Here is a 19,090-nt window from a genome sequence, read left to right on the forward strand (position 1 = left end):
CTTGGTTCGTTTGTTTGTTGTTGGCGCGAGCCCTCTTTTTGTCTGGCCCCTTTCTCTGTCGGAGAATCAAGAGGCCACAGTGAGCTATCGCTTTGCTTTCAAGCCGTCTCCTCCTTCCTCCTCCGATCCCGCCAGCACTCTCCAACGCCACCGCCACAAAAATTCAATTCATTTCTCTCCTTTCATACAGTATTGGCAAGGCAGGGAAATTCTCGTGGTGGGCGTAAAAGCATACATTAAAGACATCAAACACACCCACACGAGATGCAGCAAGTGCTGATTCCAGCAGGTTGTGACAATAACACACTCCGAAGACATTTTTTTATTTGAGGATGACCTCAGTGATCTGGCTGCCGGTCGGCTGCCGACGAGGACGACAACCGCAGCACCGGCTACGAGGACCGGCCCCGTGAGTTCTGAGAAACGGCATCTAAATCACAGCGTCAGCAACAAGCGCTTTGGACTCGAAACTCGACAAACTTGGTATGTGGATTTATTTTCGCACTTTGTAATTATACATCTCGACAAAGCGAGTGTCTCGCCGAGTCGTCGGACCAACAATGAGTTTCGGCAGAAGCTTTCATGAGCCCAGAATAGACGTACGAGTCCCTCTAAGACAACAAAGATATCCTCTCATTCGGTGTTTTGACGATGGCGGAGGGGAAAGAAGGAGAAAGAAGAAAGAAAATCTCATGTAGATACTCAGCTTGATTGATATTTTGTGACTGTGACGACCACACCGCATGAATCATAGATCAAATACAAACAGTGAGCCGTCCTGAACGACCTCTGCATGTTTGCTTTCACTTAAGCTTTTTTTTTACTTTTCTTTGCCAATTCAGCACCCAGTTATAGAGATACAAAGCTGCTTGCTTGACTTATAAGTTAACAGATTCAATTAACTCACCATGGTACGATTGTGTGAACTATTCCCATGAAAACATGTACGAAAGTTCATGTCAATGAAGGATCAGCTGAGGGAGAGACATAAGCTCCCTCTGATCTACACTCGCAACCCTCTGCAGGCTGGATTCAACACATCAAGCATCAACTCTCATCTGTTTTTACTCAGGACTTCCTGTTAAGAGCCGTCTGATCTGTCCATTGATCGAATCTTCCAATCGGCACCACGTGGGATGGTTTATCCATATTTATACTTTATGGGCACGTCTTCACTGTCAGCCTGAACAGGATCAGAAAAGAAGATATTTTAACATGAACAACAAGAAATCTGCCGAGAAATTTGACGCTTTGAAAGTCATGATATGAAGCCGACGTGGTCGCAAGTGCACTGATCAAAGTCACCTCAAGTTAAAACTATGTATTAATTATAAAAAAAAACCAAAAACAAATACCTTTTTAACAAGACAATCGTTATTTCTCCTGAAAACACACAAGGAAGTACATTTTCTTACTCTCATTTTGGATACTTGCACATGTTGGAACACCGGATTGTTTAAAATATTACAGGTGGAATCACAAAAATTGAAAATACATACATAAAAAATACAATCCGTTTACGTAAAGTGATAAATCACAAAAAAAAACATCTGTTTTCGTTTTGTTTTTTTTAAACCATCATTCATTTGACATTTTACATAAGTGCGCAAAGGCTAAAAAAAATGTAATGGAGTTTTAAGGCTTGAGTAGCTTTATGGATCACACCTCCAACAAAACCTATTGACCAATACCATTTTTTTTAAAATTCTTTTTCATTTACACAGTCCAACAATTTAGTCAAGTCCTGCTGTGGAACATTCAAAGCTCATCATGATCAGCCTCACAAACATATTACAGCCATTAAGACCCTCTCAAAACCTCCAGCCTTCATGTGCAGACTTTCTAAAAGTCCCTGTAAGTGATTTGGAACGTTGTGAAAAGTGCCTCCAAATGAATCTATCAATGTTAAGTGTCCACAACACAGGGGGCTCAAGCACTAACAGCTAAATTAGGTGCAAAGTAAATAACCCAGAGTTTCTTTTTAGTCATATCATTTCTTTATTTGTGACATTGTCTTCAATAGTTCTTTTTGACTGAATACCCACAATTTGATTCATCTACTTTAATTAAAAATGCGATCGGAGGACAAAATGTGGTTCAAATATGAAATTCAGATATCGAGTTCCGTTACACCTCAAATCAAGCAGACATCCTCAGCTACAAGAAGATATAATCCATGTTTACATGTTCAAAAGCAACCGATTGAATTACTAATGAATTTTATGCAGCATCGTTTTGCTCTGCCACTTAATGAAGAACTGGTTCAGGGGGTCTGGGTGTTTTTTCCCTCAGACTGATGACACGAGGCTATGAAGACAAGACGCTAAAGGCTGTGACATCACCAGAATCTTCTACTCCGGCACAGACGGGCTTGAAACTCAGTTTCAGGGACGTTGAGCTCTTTGGAGACTTTCTGTGCCTTCTGCTGAACAACAGCTCAGGTCATGTTCATTCTGTCCTTACCTTTCTCACTCAGTAATCATTCCCTCTTCCATTTATGTAAACCACTGTGAGGACCATACAATCTCCTCTGACTGTGATTTTCTGACTCTTTTTCTGCTCTCCATCTTCTTACCGTGCGCTCAGTGACACGGGACATTTGAGCAGTTGGACAGTTCTCGTATCGTCTCAGCTGCATTGATCACCATCAGATTAAAATGAGCCTCTTCACTCGTCCTGTGTGGCTGATTAATTTGACCTGCTTTCGAGACACTTTTCTCCGGGCGATCCCTGAATTGCTCCACTTTTTTTTTCTCTAGAATCTATTATGTACAATCTGGAAACCAACCTGCCGTGTTGTTGCTCTTTAGATAAATGTGGACAGTGGTCTTAGAGCAGATGGGTTCTGCAGAGTATATCATGCTTATCTTCACACAGTCACGCTCATGGTATAACTGGGTGTGGCTCCCGATGGACTCTACTCCTACTGAAACAGTGTGAGTATTAACTTTTACTGGAAATTGCAGTTAATGTCTTTTATCTAGGAGGTGAAAGGAGCCTGTCACTGAGAGGGACGGCGCTCGACTGGGATTTTCAGATGCTTTTAGCATATTGCTTTTGTTTCCGAGGCCGGCAGCTTTAATAGTTTGTTTCACCATTGTTGTTCCCGCCACTGCAAAGCTAAGTCCTATTGTCACTCTGAATCTGCATCATATTCAATCAAGCAACTATGGATAAATTAGACTCCCTTATTTCATAATTGTGTGTCAATTCTGTAATTAAAGCTGCTTCTCCGTCGAGGTCAATTATTTGTTTCAGTCAGAGCAAGATTACATTTTTAGAACAATACAAGAGAAGCAAACTTTCATCAGTAAAATTCCACTTCATGAATAACACTCGTCATTTGGCAACAGATTTTGATTAAAACACTTTTTTAAAGCAGCAAAATGGAAAATAGTGGGAAAAGGACTGCTGATTATTCACCACAGTTACTCAAAGCAGGCAAGTGTTTTCAGGGAAAAATGTGCAATAGTCTGTGATTGCTTTCACACCCAAAGCATAATTGTGAGCTCTAATCACGTTGAATACACCTGATACATAAAATCTTAACACGTGAATACGACACTTCTTGGTAACCATATTGCCATGGTGACTGTGTCTGTAATAGAAGCATATGCCCTGCTATCTCTTTCTCTCCGACAATCCTTCCCGCCATTAGGCAGCCTTAAATTGTGTCACGATGGGCCCGTGCTGATAGCTGCTCTTAGTCGCTGGCTTGCAGCCTTCCTGCGACTCGAGTCCACAGGGAGCAGCGGGGAGCGGGCGGCGGTGACTGAAGCGTGTGGGGGTCGGCTGGCAGTTGTTGGGCGCTCTGGAGACAAGCTGCCTTTCTCCCACCCGCTCGGTTCTTCTCTCCACGAAACCCTGCCTTTCCCACCGCCGCCGCCCTATTGCCTTTCCCTTGCACCAACACTGTGAATCTCTTTCAACTCTGCTTTTACGTCTCGCATTCACCCCTTCCTCCAGCCCGACTCTCGCGCTGCCTTCCCCCCACAGTGCTGACAGAAGCACAGAGGCACTTTGTTGCAACATCAGTGCAGAGTGGAGTGGCTGAATCAAGCGCTGGGAAGGAAGGCGAAAAGGGAAAAAAGAAAGGGGGGGAATAAAAACTTTGAGCCCCCCTCCCACCCCCCAACACCCCTTTCTCCCTCACAGTATCACTGGGGAAAGGGTTATTGAAATGAAGCGCGAGGTAGAACAAAGAACAACGATGGAGATGTGTGAAAACTATGAGAGCCGGAGATTTGTGAGCATGCCTGGGGAACAAGACGGAGAGGCGAGTGTGAAATATAGAAAATTTGAAAAGAAAATGTTGAGAAGAACAAATGAAGACAGAGGAACAGTCACAAATGAGGGGGATGTAAGATGGGGAGGATGAATAAGTTGGGTGAGTCACAAAAAAACGAAACCCCTGAAAAAATGTGTGTGTGTGTGTGTGTGTGGGGGGGGGGTTTAGAAAAGATGGCTGGGAGAGCGAGACGGCAGCGACTGGGGTGATGAAAGGCACAGAGGTAAGAACCAAAGAGAAAAGAGCGATAGAAGGCAAACCGAACAAGAGGGAGTGAGATCTGAGCAAAGCTGGACGGAGAAGTGAGGGAGGCCCGTGATGATCGCTCGTAGCCAAATGCAGAGGAAAGAAAAAGAGAAGCTATGAAGGGCAAGAAGCCGGCACAGACACCGCCGATATATGGATGTGACTTCTGTAGGAAATGACAGAACTAAACCAGGCTGACTTCAAAACCTATTACAAAATAACTCCTAGCATTTGTTTTAAAGTACTTCCTTTACCAGACGGGTGGAGTCAGCCTCACGGGACCACATAGAAACCTTAGAGAATCTCAGCAGGAGTGGCTGAATGTCACTTTCTCATCACTGACAGCTTTACTACACATTATCTATACTGTCTTAATATGCTAAATCCCCTCCCCTCCCCTCCGTAAAGCCAAGTAGGTTAAAACAACTGACGCAAATTATTTGCAAAGTCATATTTGATCTGGGGGGAATTATTTATGAGTCGAGAGAGGCTGGCAGACAGAACGTGATTGTTGCTTTGCTGAGCGGGAGAAGCAAACAAGTAAATAAACAGCTCAACGTGTCCAAGTTGTTTCTTAGAAAGCTGCCGTCACAAGTCGATCGCAGTGTTTTTGCCAACACGTAGTCCCAGAAGGCCAGACAAGTGAATAGTGTTCATTTAGTCCGCAACGAACAATTTCAAGTCCCAAGTCGGCTTCGTACAGAGAGAGAGCAGCGTCTCTGGAGATGGCACAGCACCGAGTAGCCCGAATGAGAGCTGACATGTTTTCAAAGTCTGAAATCAGCCCCAGTAACGACATATTTGGAATACTCTGATCTCATCTGCAACATTTATGCCACGTTTCATAAAAAGTTATATTTGGTTAGAGAGGCACTCGCTTTTTATTTAGTCTACAAAAGCACTTAAAAGGTATATTTTCTTCAAAAGCAAACACTGCAATTGTTTTATAGTGTTTCTCTCGTCAGCTCCAATAGGAACCATCTTTGACACTGGAGCCTGTTTGTCTCTCCCGGACAAGCGCATGTCAGTTTTATTGTTAGATAAAAAACAAATTCCCACACAACTTCTTAAAACACCCAGGTACTGCTGGATTGTGGTACAACAGGACAATATGGGAAGATTTTGGGAAATATTTTCATAGCTGGTCCTCAATCACAATATAAAAACACTAATAAATGTAGAATTTATGAATACTACATCCATCTCAACCTGCTCCATCCTGTTTTGGGTCGTGGGACAGGAAGCTGATCTCAGCTAACTCAGGACAAGAGCAGGTTACAATCTCACATGCACATTTTGGACTGTGGAAAGGAAGTAGGTGCACCTGGAGAAAACACACACACACACACACACACACACACACACACGGGGTGAACGTGCAAACGTCTGGCCTGGATCCAAACTCACAGCCTTCTGAAGAGAGAGGACGGACTACTACACCACCATTTTTCTTTTTCTTTTTTAAATGTGTTCATGCAGAAGATATAGCCAGAGACTCTGTACATGACAGCGTTTCAAGTGAAAATGAACAATATGCTATAATCATTAACAAAGTCAGGTACACGGACATTCGTATGGACGAAGTTGGATTTCTATTCCGGTCAAACGACCAAGTCCCAGGAGAATAAGGGATAGGAGTGATGCCACCCTGGAGGATTCTACAACAGGTACATGAAGACGACTTTGTAAAGTATTTAGAAATAAACAATGATTCACAAACACAGATATTTGTAGATCTTTTCATGTTGCTGATGCTCATGAAATAAGATTTTTTTTTTTTTTACCCAGTACAGCGGCTGCACAAGTCTTTGTTTTCGACAATCAAGATTAATAAAAAGCAGAAAGTTTATTTTTTCCATTGTTCTTTTCAAACATTATTTTTTTTTTTTTAAGTGCAATTAGTAATCTATTCATCTGGGATAACTGAAGTCGTGCAGGACAACAACCACACTTCTGTGACTGTCATCAAGTGACTATTGTTAGTTTGAAAATTGCAGGAAGAAATGCAGATGATAAGAAATATGCCTGCTTGACCGATAAAGGGTTAACACTTGAATACTTATTGCACCACCTATACTGTGTATGTAGGGCCAGCTATAAAAAAAAAAAACAAAAAAAACTGCAGAGCCTATGTTGTCTCCAATAAAAGGAGGTGTCAGCTGATACCCAGGTGAAGCTGTTTGATGTATTTTCACGGTGGCAGGATGACAGTGGAACTCAGTGACACGGAGGAAAAGACTTTGATTATACAGAGAATTCATGTGAGCACATTGGAATAAACTGATTGTTGTTTGTGGTCTTTTTATGAGATTTGTTGACACCAATATTAACACTACAGCCGGCCTCATTCTTTATTTAAAATAGACTGCCGAGGATAAAAGGAGTGCTGTCATACCATTCATTTTTTGCACCATAACAAAGGTAGTAGAAAGCCTTCCTTCCCTTGTCTGGGTTGTATTGACTAATTCTGAATTCCCCACAGTGATGCATTTAGTTATATAACGGCTCTATGCAAAAGACCATAACATTGGATGAGTATTTGTTGTGGAGATGCTAATGGGGACAACAAAGAAAAGACAGAATCAGGCGTACAATACCAGCACTATTAGAAAAACGAACCTCTGAGTCCAGAGTGATGAAATTTCTTTAAACAAGTTGATTTGCATGAATATGAGCAGTGTGAGCAGAGCCGTAATGAAAATGGAAAAGCCTTCCAAGGATAGACGAAGGTAGAAAAATAAACACAAACAAAACACTCCTATCAAATTAAGTTAGGTTTAATACCATTGTATTAACCTCATATTAACCTCATCCGAAAGCTGTTTGTATTCCACCGCATCCCTTATGGCTATGTCTGTGTTTTCCCTTCTCCTTGCTTTGATTGTGAAGCGCTGTGCAAACTTTTATCGTAGAATACGCTATGGAAGTAAAAAGCCATTCTTACTCGGGTGCTTAGAAGGAAGCAACACGACACACAGAGAAAAGCAGAAAGCCTGAGCATCCTTACCCGATGATGGGATGCTTAAAGCCCAGTTTGGCGGTGGTTTGTTGGATTTCCTTCTCCAGCCACGCCTGAGGGCGTACCAGGTACTTGACAAACTGGGACACCCACCAGACGGACGGGTCGCCGTGCAGACGCTGCAGGCGAGGGGCCAAGTCCTCCGGGATGGCCAGGGGCAGGTAGGGGGGGCGAGGATGGAGACTGTCTACGATGGGCAACTCCACAACTTGGACGTCCTTATCGTGTGCCTCCCCTGGATGGGCAAAGAAAGATGGAGTACTTAGGAGTGCACACTTACAAAAATATTACGAAGTCAAATGAGGAAATAGCAAAGAACGGCATGTTTTGCATCTCAACACTTGGTTACAAATCACGTGTGCATGTGAATTGACAGGGATTGTGCAGTGTTGGTGGGCAGCAGGGTGGTCCACTCTTCTGGAGGTGAACCTGCGCTTCCTTCTTTTTAAAAGTTTTATTAGTGTGTATTCAGAGGAGTTGAAGGACGGAGGGTTTGGTCTGTGCAAATTGTGAAGCGCTCCGAGGGAAATGTGGAAGTATCAACCATGCAAATAGAGAAAACACTTGATTTGTCTTCAGTGGCCTGGGTTCAACATTTACATGTGTTTGCTGACCTGTGAAGGTGAAGCCAACGAAGAATATGGAGTCTGGACACAGGGAAATTCACCCTCCTGTTTTCACTAGTAAACCCATCTATTCAGTCTTCGTCTAGTTCATTTAACTTTGTGCAGTTATTTCTTTTCCACCCATATCTTTTTGTGCAAATCTTTTCTCTCCCTTGCTCTTTTACATGCTTTCTTGTTTATTTTTTCTTAATTTCTCTTTGTTGTTTCACTGTAAACAGGATCTTTTTCGGAAATGCAGTCAAATAACTCAAACATAAAAGGTTCAATATTTATATACACTATGTATAATTTTTCAAGCTCATCTCTATGTTGAATATGTATTAAACCACATAACAAAGACACAATCTATAATATACAGTAATACATGTTCTGTACCTTCGACATTTTGACGTATTTTGAGACGATAATTTAGTTTAAGCAACATAAAACCTGGGGAGTTACTTGGGAACTGAAAGAGCTCTGTTTAGAGAAGTGAGCTATAAGAACTGGCTGTCCTGAACGATTCCCATCACTAGTACAGATAGAGTCCATGTCGCTGTCGGCCACAAGCTGAAGTTCTACCCAAACGGCCTTGTTTTCAGAGTGAAACACCCAGAAAGTTCCGCATCCAGCCAGTTTGGACAGCAATAAATAGCAGTCGCCAGAGCCATGTGATGTTATGTTTGCAGAAAAAGATCTGCTTTCAGATTTAGAATGAGCTCTCAGATTTTATGCAACTTTGTCTGAGCCAATGTTTCAAAATGGATAACCCCCCCCCCCCAAAAAAACAACTAAAACAGAGAATTAAAACTTACACAGCCCTCTTTGTAAAATGCCCTATTTCAATATCATAGCAGGCGATAACATACTTAAAAATGTTTTTCCACAGACTTTGTTATAAAAATGACGTTTATTTGACCACAATAATCCCCTAAAAAAAAGGCAAAATATCATAGAGCAGAATCTTTGGAGGGTCATTTCTATAATTTAAAAAAAAAATAAAAATGCTGTTTTTACAAGTGACTGGTGGAGAAAGGTTTTTCTGATCACATTCAAACCAGTTATCCAGGGAGGTATTTATCTTACACATCTCCACCACTCCACGGCTATTGCCCTTACTGATTGTGTCTCTTCCATAACATGATTAAAGCTGGTTCACCTGCTCCCAAAAAAACAAGAAATGAGAGTTTCCCTCATACTACATATCAATACACTTTGGTTAAATACCAGATAGCTTGTATTTTCAAAATTTTTATATAACACTATAACAAGTGACCCAGAAACAAATAATGATATTAAATATGACAGCACAAGGCAAAACCATTACATTCTTCAATTTATTGTATAATTTTGATAAGAAATTGTTAAAACTTTGTAAAACTTTGTTGTTGATTTAGAAGCGTATAGATCTCATTTATTAAACTACTCGCCACAATTCTCATTCATTCATTGGTTGAAGCGGTCAGTCACCACAGAAGAGATCAGACATATTGCAGCCCTCACAGTGGTCAAATAAGCCCATTCTTGTGCTATAGGAGCTGTTTATCAGCACCATCCATTTTACCCTGAATAAAAACATGCATTGTGATGCAGTGTAAAGGTTCAGTATCATTCCCACATCTATTACATTAATTCCTGTATCGTTTCCAGTATTAAACTCAAATCCCAGCGAGCCCGGCTTTTGTGACTGACAGCAGCTCTTGGCTTGGCCTTGCTGAATGGCCAATGTAAGCTCCTTTCTGTCAAGGCTGTGGAGGGCCGGGGGGCTGAGGCGAGCACCTGGATCGGAAGGTTTGGAGAGGAGGGTGGGAGGCTGAGGATTGTTGGGCAGAGTCCTGCTTGGAAGAAGCCCTGGGCAGAAGGTTGAGCTGGGCTGATAGAGAAGGTCAACTCTTTCGGCACTGCCAGACCTCACTTCACTCCAAGGCCAGCAGCGTGCACGCGGAGACGTGTAGGCACGCGAACTGCAACATGTGTCGAACAAACACGTCAAAAATGGAAACGCGCCCATGTGAGCGTGTTCACATTTGTGATCTTCGATACAGAAAGCAGAAATGGTGGTTTGACAATGATAACTAAAGAGGATCCAAATAAAATAACAATAAAAGGAATACCCCCCCCCCCCCCCCCACACACACACACACACACACACACACAAAGAGCCCCAGCTAATCTCATCTCACCAGAAGGGATATGCCTGGCAGACACAATCTTCACTCTCATTCAGTCTTAAACCCTGAACAGTTTTTTTTCTTTCGTTTTTTGTTTTTTTTCTTACGTAAAAACAAGTTTGAGACCTGTGTTTGAGTCAAACTAAAGTGGCTTTTCTAACTGGTACAGACAGGCCTTGTTACAGCCGCAAACAAAACCTCTGGAACACACTTCCAAATAAATGGCATAATGAGTCATTAGAAGTGGCCTTTTACACGGAGGCTACGATGAAGAAAAACACGTGAAAAACAAGGACAGAAACAGAGGCTGGGAATTTGTGTGTGTATGTGTGTGTGTATGCTGAAGCATGAACTGAATATAAATTCGTTGCAGCATTAAATATTGAACAGAAAAAATATTCCCAGGCCTGTCTTTGCTTATATAACTGCATTGGCACGATTCACATAAGGGGAACGGGCATATTTCGAGGTCTGCACTTCTTGGCACGAATGTACAGATATGCTCTATGTCTTCCTCCCACAGCTACTTAATTAGATCACAAAGCTCTTCCAAATTTCATCGCAACTCCAAAGCATCTGAATGCATTTCCTGTGTGTGCATCACCACTTAAAGCAAATGGGTCGACTCTGACGCAGAATTCCTATACTGTTTTTTAAAGCCTATGATGTATACTGAGCCTGATAAATATTTCATGAGATTAACGGAGCCACGAGACTGAAGAACACTGAGCGACACCAACCAGACACACATGGACACACAAAACAAAACAAAACAAAAAAACACAGAGCCCCTCGATTCTTAATACATTTGAAGCAGGGTTTATCAACATGGACATTTCATGTTCCCGTTCTTACATGGGAGGGAACATTCTGTCTCGAGGCTTCGCTCAGAAGGCAGCAATATCTCCACATGGAGAACCTCGCAAGAATACTGTGTCTTTGGCAAATCAGCTCTTTGATCAATAATCCATTGTTCCACAGGAGGACTGATTTCCCTTTGTGTTTTCAGAAGTTAGTCTCCTGTGCCAGGCGTGCGATGGTGCTCAGCTCTTTAACACTGTCCACTGAACACAAAAACAAGTCCACATGGACGACTGGACTAAATAAGTAGAAGATACTCGTTCTTCGCCGAAGCAAGTGTCAAAACAGTTTTGGTATAGAATTGCCATCTCAGTTTCTCAAATGATTTAATTCAAACCTACATTATCAAAGCGAAGGCTTTTCTACAGTCGTTTATTGTGAATCAGTGTGGCTCAGTTGGGAGAGGAGAACAAGGTTGTGGGTTTAATCCTCCCATTGCGAATGGTGAATCTGCCAAACTATTGTGAATGAAATATCAAAACAAGAACTTTTTGTTGTAAAAACGTACGTACAATATCCACATTATCTGAATATGGCTGCCACAATACCAGGGAAGAGCCTCCATTACTGGCAAATTTGACTGGAAGAGCCTGAAAAATGGAGCCAAAAAGCTACACAGTAGAATTTACTCAAAAACAGCAAACAAACAAACAAAAATAAAACAAAAGAAAGGAAATTTGGAGGGCCTAAAACTATTATTACTGTGATGAAGAACATGAAGAAGGTTAAAAGCTTGACGGCTCAATCTGAGGAACAAATTCACAGAAGGTTCTAGAACAGCAGTATCTGGCTGAGGCACGACAAGATAAACACACAGGTGTGACTCCCTTTTTCATTCCAGCGCTCCAAAATGCTTTTTTTTTTTTTTAAAAAAAAATTTTTTTTACCAGATGCTCCATATACACTGATATGACATAGTTTGGATAATATGGTAATTCACGTTTACCGATTTACTTAAATAGTAGGATTTTGGTGTGTGCGAGTCAACCAGCTCTACAGTGAGAATATACTCATGTCATGCAATAAAATCCCTCAAGCCTGGACTTCAGCCCGGTCTGTTCTTGCTGTGCAGCGAGAGTCCTAACCACTGAACCTCTATAATGCATTGTGTAACTGCAATTCAATTTTTTCCATTTGAAATCATGAGGCGAATGTTTAACACTGCACATACTGTTACTGTTTGATGTGCACAGTGTATATAATCAAATATGATGAGTTTTCAAATCAATCTGCAGCACTGCCTTTTTTGATCCTGGGACTAGTACTTAAACATTGGTAGTTTTTAAAGTTTTCACCCTTTTATGACTAGATGTAGTGGAGTTATGCAGGTGGAATTGTCAAAAATGTACAATGACTGCCAGTAAAGATATATATTCAGCCTTTTTCTGTTTCCTTTAACGGGCTTCACAGTCGTTTTTAGAATTATTTTAAACATGCAAACCGTTGTACCTCTGCGGGAGGGCAAATAACAGAGGGCGGCACTGTATGTGTTATGATTATTTCCGTGTGGATCCTCTTGTAATGTTTTGTTTTTCCTATTTCCCGTTTGCGGCAAGAGAATCAGCAGGTTCTATAATGACTTCATCTCTATCTTTGATGTTCCCCCAAAGCAATATGTTTTCCTGACAGAAATACTCTGTCACTGGAGCATATACCATGCATCTCCTCCCGGTGTATGAATGTCTCAAGTCTTAGGGGACACACTTAACAGAAAGTGGGCTAAACATGTAAAGATACACGAAGAAAATGGATTTTGAGGGGACTGTTACATAAATTGCTCGAAACGCCAATTTTCCAAATATGCACAAATGACACAATTCCTCATCCAAAGCAGATATTCATAGTAGATATCCGTGAGGATTTGGAGTCATTTAACACACATTGATAGAAGAGAAACCTGTATTTCAAAAGCTTAAATGTGAGAGAACTAAAAAAATAAAAGCATAAGGACGCTAAATGTTCCGACCTCCATACAATCCAGGTACTCCTAACCTCTGGTTTGGAGAGGTTGGTGTTTATTACAGTAAAACACTATAATTCCACAGACATTGGCAGACATTCTCCTAATTAGTGAGATATTCAATGCAAATACACTTATTAATCCGAGGCTTTAGTATCCCATTTGTGGTCCACTGCCCCGAAGACTGTTCTTATTGCACATTTTAACAACACAGGCATGACCACAGGCATTGCCTAGAAGCCAACAGGCTTAGCCACGCTCAGCTAGTTAGCTGGCTCCATCATCAGAAGCGACTGCCCTTGCAATTTGCGGGACTGTGTGAGGACAACAGTCCTGAATGAGGAGGGGAGTGTCATTTGTAGTGAGTTGGCTGTAGGGTGTGGGCAGCCAGATGGCATATAGGGATCTATAGGAGGCTGTTTGTAACGCAGACACCAGAGAAATACACCAGATAGAGGAAAAGGACACATGAAAGGCAGGAGAATAAGAGAGGGAAGGCAGTGGGAGAACAGAAGATAAGAGGGGAGAGCCCAGGAGAGCATGAGTCAAATGAAGCGATAGGAGAAAAATAGAGCGCTGAAAGGATGCAGAACAGAGGAAGCGATGAGAAAGAGAGCCAGGGAGAAGCCACAGTCTCATAGTAAAACCTGGAATTCATAGCTAATCCCTATTTAAGGATCCTTTGGATTTGTCGGCTTCCTGTAGACAAAAAAAGGATAATCTATAACTGTCCATTAATCATGGTGAAATCACAATCACCACTACTCCATCCACTCATACATGACTTTATTACCACAGCATTACAAGGAGGATTCATGCCCTCCCCACAAGGACATCAATCTTTAGTCTAATCCTGTATTTCCCTGTCATTGTCCTGGGGAACCGACACTTTGCATGTTTCAGATGTCTGCCTGCTCCAACACACCTGATCCCTACCTCATTTAAAACGACGGATCATATTGAGGGATTTGGTGTACTGAAGCTAGAAGACATGTAAAACAGGTCAGGCAGTGGCTACCCAGGACCAGGTATCAGCTGGTATCAGCTTTACCTGTGATCTTTGTTTGTTCGTTTTTGTCAGATTGGGTGAGACTAAAGGTGAATTCTTTGTGATGGTTGTGTCAGTTTGGGCAAAGTGTCAGTGCTGCCGTCTGATCACTAACACAAGAGAGTGGAGATGAGATCATTTAAAACTCCTGTCTTGGTTCGCTTCCAAACATACGCCAGTGCAGTTTGATTGAAATCTGTCCAAAGAAGACAAAAAAAAAACCTCTCTAAACAGACCTAACATCTGGCGAGTGTCAGAAGCTCTGTATCATTGCAGTATCTGTCACAGTTTTGCCTCATAAAAGCCATTGTTGGGTTCTCGGCAGGTAAAAATACCACCACTAAAATCCTTCATACTCTAATCTGGGGCGATTCTGGAGTTAAAGGGGGCACCCAAAAGTGATAAAAATGAAGGCTTTCATTGACATACTAGATGTCAATGAAAGGCTGTGTATCATCTTTTGGCTGCTAAGAAGAGCATGGATGATTGGTGAAACTCCAGTATGTGTTCTGCAGGGATACTTTCTGTACGTCTTTTTTTTAAAACATAAGTCACACAATGATTCAGATCAATTTGAAGAAATGGCAATGAGGGCAACACATCAGGCAACATATCATGAGCAATAAGATTACAGTGACTGTTCCCCCTCCAACCTGCACCACCATGAAAGCTCAATCCCCCGGACCTTATGTTAAAAAAAAACAAACTTGTGTGTTGACTTGTGTGTGAGTGATGTTCACTTTGAAACGACCTGGTATTAAATTAAAATATCACCCATTAAAAAACACCACCGTTCAAGCTGAAATCAGCTTTGTTTTGAAAGCATTTACTCATCTGCTTTTTAATGAAACCTTTAAATGTTACTCTATTATGCCACCCTATTAAGAGGAATTACGTCCGGCACATAATCTAAGAGCAATATGGTCGATAGCTGTCAATAAAACCTCAAATGTGCACATCATTGTGATTAAAGAGAAGACTGACCCCAGATATTGCACCAATGCGACTGCCACTAATGACTCAATGATCCATTGAGCAGATGCTGCTATGTTTGAGAAGTAATATCAAAAGCATTTCTACTCAATGCATGAGTAGCTTTACAAAACATACCAGCAATGTATATTACATTCCAGAAGATGCAGGATGACTGACTGATGCAGAAACAAAACTGCTGGTCAACATTTGCACTTTTCCACTGTTAAAACACAGTTGTAGTTTTTTTTAATCCTCGACCAACAATTGCCCTTTTTAGCAAATACCACCAAGCTGTGCAGGTGTTGCTGCAGGTACCAGAGACAATATGAACAAGGATGCTCAGTTTAAAAGATAATTACACGACAGACAACCTGCATAGATGTTTCCTCTTCTGAAACCTCGTCAAGCACAGATTTTCTTGTTAAAAAAAAACCCAAAACAGATCTGCGGCTCAATACAAGACATATTTTCCCAACTGATCATTTACAATTTTACCTTGGCAATGCAACACAGCTGAGGGTTTCTCGCCCCCCCCCCCCCTCCCATACATTTGTTTAGAAAAGCTCTCACATTCAACAGTAGATTAAATATTGATGTCAAGATGGATTTTTGGCAGCAAAGTGTTTATCTTGCACTCGACAAGCTTTTAATAGGACGATATAGCACGCTTCCGTCAGGTAATGCAACATGAAAATAGTCTTTTGTGTCAAGACTAAATATTTGCTGAAATTCGTGCACACTCTGTAACGAAACATGACAAATTCACAGAAAATGATGAATGAAACTGTCCCCTCTGTAGGTGTACACTCACTGTAGGTCAGAAGAGGAGGGTTGTTTACAGATTTGAAGTCACAGGGTTTTTTTTTTGGCTGGGAAACGTATGAACAGTAACCTGCTGCTGCTACGCCGGCTGCCAAAAAGCTTTAACACAAATTGCACAGTCCTGCTTAGCGAGGGAGTTCACACTTAATTTTTTTTGCTGTAGCAGCACAAAAGAGAAAATTCTGGCAGATTCTGTTTCGACATCCTTAAAAAAAAACCAAAAAAAAAAAACCCGCACCATGTAGGGTTTCTAATTAGTAAGCAACCAATCACAGTCTTTGCCATTAGTGTGTCAGCAATAAGCGAGTGTGAGTGTGAGTGTGCACACACCTGACCAGTGTCCAGTGGTGGCCCCGGAGCGGTCGGTGCAGGTGTTACTGACGGGCAGGAAGACGGTCTCCCATCCGCCGGGGGCGTAGCGCCAGTTGTGAGACTCCAGGATGAGCGTGCGCTGGGTGCCATAAGCGATCATGAAGCAGTAGACAACATGGTGGAGCTGGCAGCCGTAACCGCAGCCCTTATTGATGTTACACACCAGCTTTCTGGCCTTACTGCAGTCTGGGGGGTTCTAGGAAAGAGAAAGGAGGAATGTTTCAACATTTTTTATTACTCGACCCTCCGCCTTGGCTCTCCGAAAGACCTGCTCTCTGACTAGTAATAACACATGGCTGATATTGTTTCTGTGTTTTCCTTCGCCTCCCTCGCACGTCGCTTTAATTTCTTTTTGTTTGCTGCTCACTCTTTATCCATGGCCTTTTTATCTCCACAGCTGTCTTTTTTTTTTTGTCTTTTTACCTCCTTCTGCCCGAATCTCTGAGAAATAAAACTTGTAGTATTTTAATCCACACCTCCTTCCTTTTATATAGTGAAAGGAAATCGTGGATAAGTTCTACAAGGTACAAAAACACTTTACCAGCTCAACTGTGTGGAGTTTGCATGTTCCCCAGGAAGTTGGAGAAGCATCATTTTTTCAAGTCAGATGAGAGAATTTAGCTCAATGAAACCCTAAATTGGATCAAGCTGTTGAATTAAGATAGACGCATTTCCCAAGTGCTGTTTGTGTACTCAAAGATGATAACGTGATACACTTTTTCCCGACGTTCAATCCCTCGATAAAAGATGTGACGATCCCAAAAAAAGGTCCTATTCAGTTTTAAAAAGTGTTGTTCATTATTGATGATAGACGACATTCTAACTATGGAGACGCTTTCATGTAAGTTGAGAATACAAGAATCCATCTTCGCCAGAAACTGGGACAAATGACTCATATACATGCAGAAAACGATGAACAAGGGACTCGATTATGACCTAAAATATCAACGGGACTGAACTACCCCACATTCCCAAACTTTTTTTGCTTAATAAATGTCTTTTGTGTTTTGTTTTGTTATTTTTCGGTTTCTTCCACTTAATCAATTTTCTTGTTCCTTCTTTTTTTTTTTTTTTCAAATATACGACTTTCACCATAAATTCTTTCTTATCCCCTCCCCGCCCAATATATTTTTTTTCTTCCTTCTTGTTGATCTCTTTGATAATCTTCCTTCTTTTCTTTTCTCATGTGCTTCTCCATCATTTGGAAGGCGAGAAACTTTAAGGGTAAGAATACAAAAATGAGACACTGTGAGAAGACGCAAAAACATTCTCTTCTCTGTGTGAAAAGAAAAGAAACGAAAAGAAACGAAAAGAGAAAAGGAAAGAAAAGAAAAGACGTGTAAACCAACAGAGTGACACATGCTGCGTTGTCAATGGGTTGCCGGGCAGGTTCCGATTCGCTCGGCAGCCGGTTTGAGCGACTGTGTAACGCTCGTGCCAACCGGCTTCCTAAACAGCAATTACTGGCTGATGGGAGTGTTTTCCTCATTAGGCTGCTGCAGCTGTGGATGGTTCACGGTAATCAGGCCGCCCGGCACCCACCGGCTAACACTGCCTATCACACAGTAGCAGGAGAGGAAGGGGAAGAAGAGAGGAAGGAGGAGGAGGAGGAAAGGCGAGGGAAGCGAAGAGGAAAAGTAACAAGAGGATGGGGGAAGAAAAAAAAAACTAAACTGTGGAGATGAAATGAAGAAAAAAGGGGCGAGAGGAAAACAAAGAAAAAGGTATGGAGAGAGGATTTTTTTAAAAAAAGAATGGAGAAAGGAAAAGCGAGGAGATTCTTTAGGTGCAGGAATCTGATTACCAGCGCCACTGTTTAATAACGTGAACAACAGAAGCTCAGCAGCCGTGGAGCTGACAGAACAAACCACACAGGTATTTCCTCCGAGTTACCGGCTGCCACTTCCCGGGCAGCCCCGGAGGTGTAAGCTACCCTACGGTACTAATAATCTACAGCGGTGTACTGACAAACATCACCAACATAATTCCCGATTTCTGTGTGAAGGTCGGCACCCGAGTTACAGCTCCAACATGAACGGTGTGATACGGAGGATAACCCCCGGAACACGGCGTCAGTGACGGTGTCACTGCGATGAGGGACGTGGTTCAAGGGTAACCGCGGCAGATGCTTGTACAAAGGCACCGTCTGAGTACCACTTTGTACTGCAGGTCAAGTGCCTGTTTAAATGATGTTCTTTGTGAATGTAAAACACAGGCGTAATGACAAGAGCGATTCGGCTGGGAGAGAGTGCCGGTAATAGTGTTTATTTAGGGACAAAATCTAGGGGGGGAAAAAATGTGAGATCACAGTTTATCAAGCTGAGGAAATTATTCACTGCAATGTCCACATTCATTCTTTTTTTTTTTTGGGGATGTTTAAAGACTCCAGTAGATTTTATTGCCCGTCTTGGTTCTCTCCGTTGGCAGATTTACAGTAATAGGCTTAATATTGTTTCAGCCGCGCAGCATACTGTGCTTAGTAAAGTTATTGCCTTTTCCCCATGGAAGGCTTTTGTAGTGCAGAAAACACGTCACATAATACACACGGATGTGCATCGGGGTGTCACATCAAGCGACTGGTTGATAAGTGTGCGTGCTCGAATAACAAAACCTGAAAAAGCTGCATATTCATAAATTCTTTATCTGACAATCCAAGCAGGAACACATTTGTTTTCAATATTTTATTCAGATTTGTTATAATTTCAAACCTCATTTATCTGGAC

The 19,090-nt window shown here is 41.8% G+C and overlaps 1 protein-coding gene across 1 annotated transcript in view; it reads right to left on the bottom strand.

Annotated features, from left to right (window-relative positions):
• Positions 1 to 19,090, bottom strand: part of fut8b (fucosyltransferase 8b (alpha (1,6) fucosyltransferase)) — a 104,445-nt gene that overhangs the window by 5,167 nt on the left and 80,188 nt on the right. Inside the window, exons 6-7 of the mRNA XM_080491015.1 lie at positions 16,326 to 16,563; positions 7,542 to 7,788 (exon numbers count right to left, since the gene is read on the bottom strand). Of these exons, the coding sequence (XP_080347141.1) occupies positions 7,542 to 7,788; positions 16,326 to 16,563 (485 nt within the window). The remainder of the gene's footprint in view (positions 1 to 7,541; positions 7,789 to 16,325; positions 16,564 to 19,090) is intronic.

The sequence above is a fragment of the Lipophrys pholis genome (genome assembly GCF_963383615.2).
Source record: "Lipophrys pholis genome assembly, chromosome: 21".
NCBI classification, from domain to species: domain Eukaryota; kingdom Metazoa; phylum Chordata; class Actinopteri; order Blenniiformes; family Blenniidae; genus Lipophrys; species Lipophrys pholis.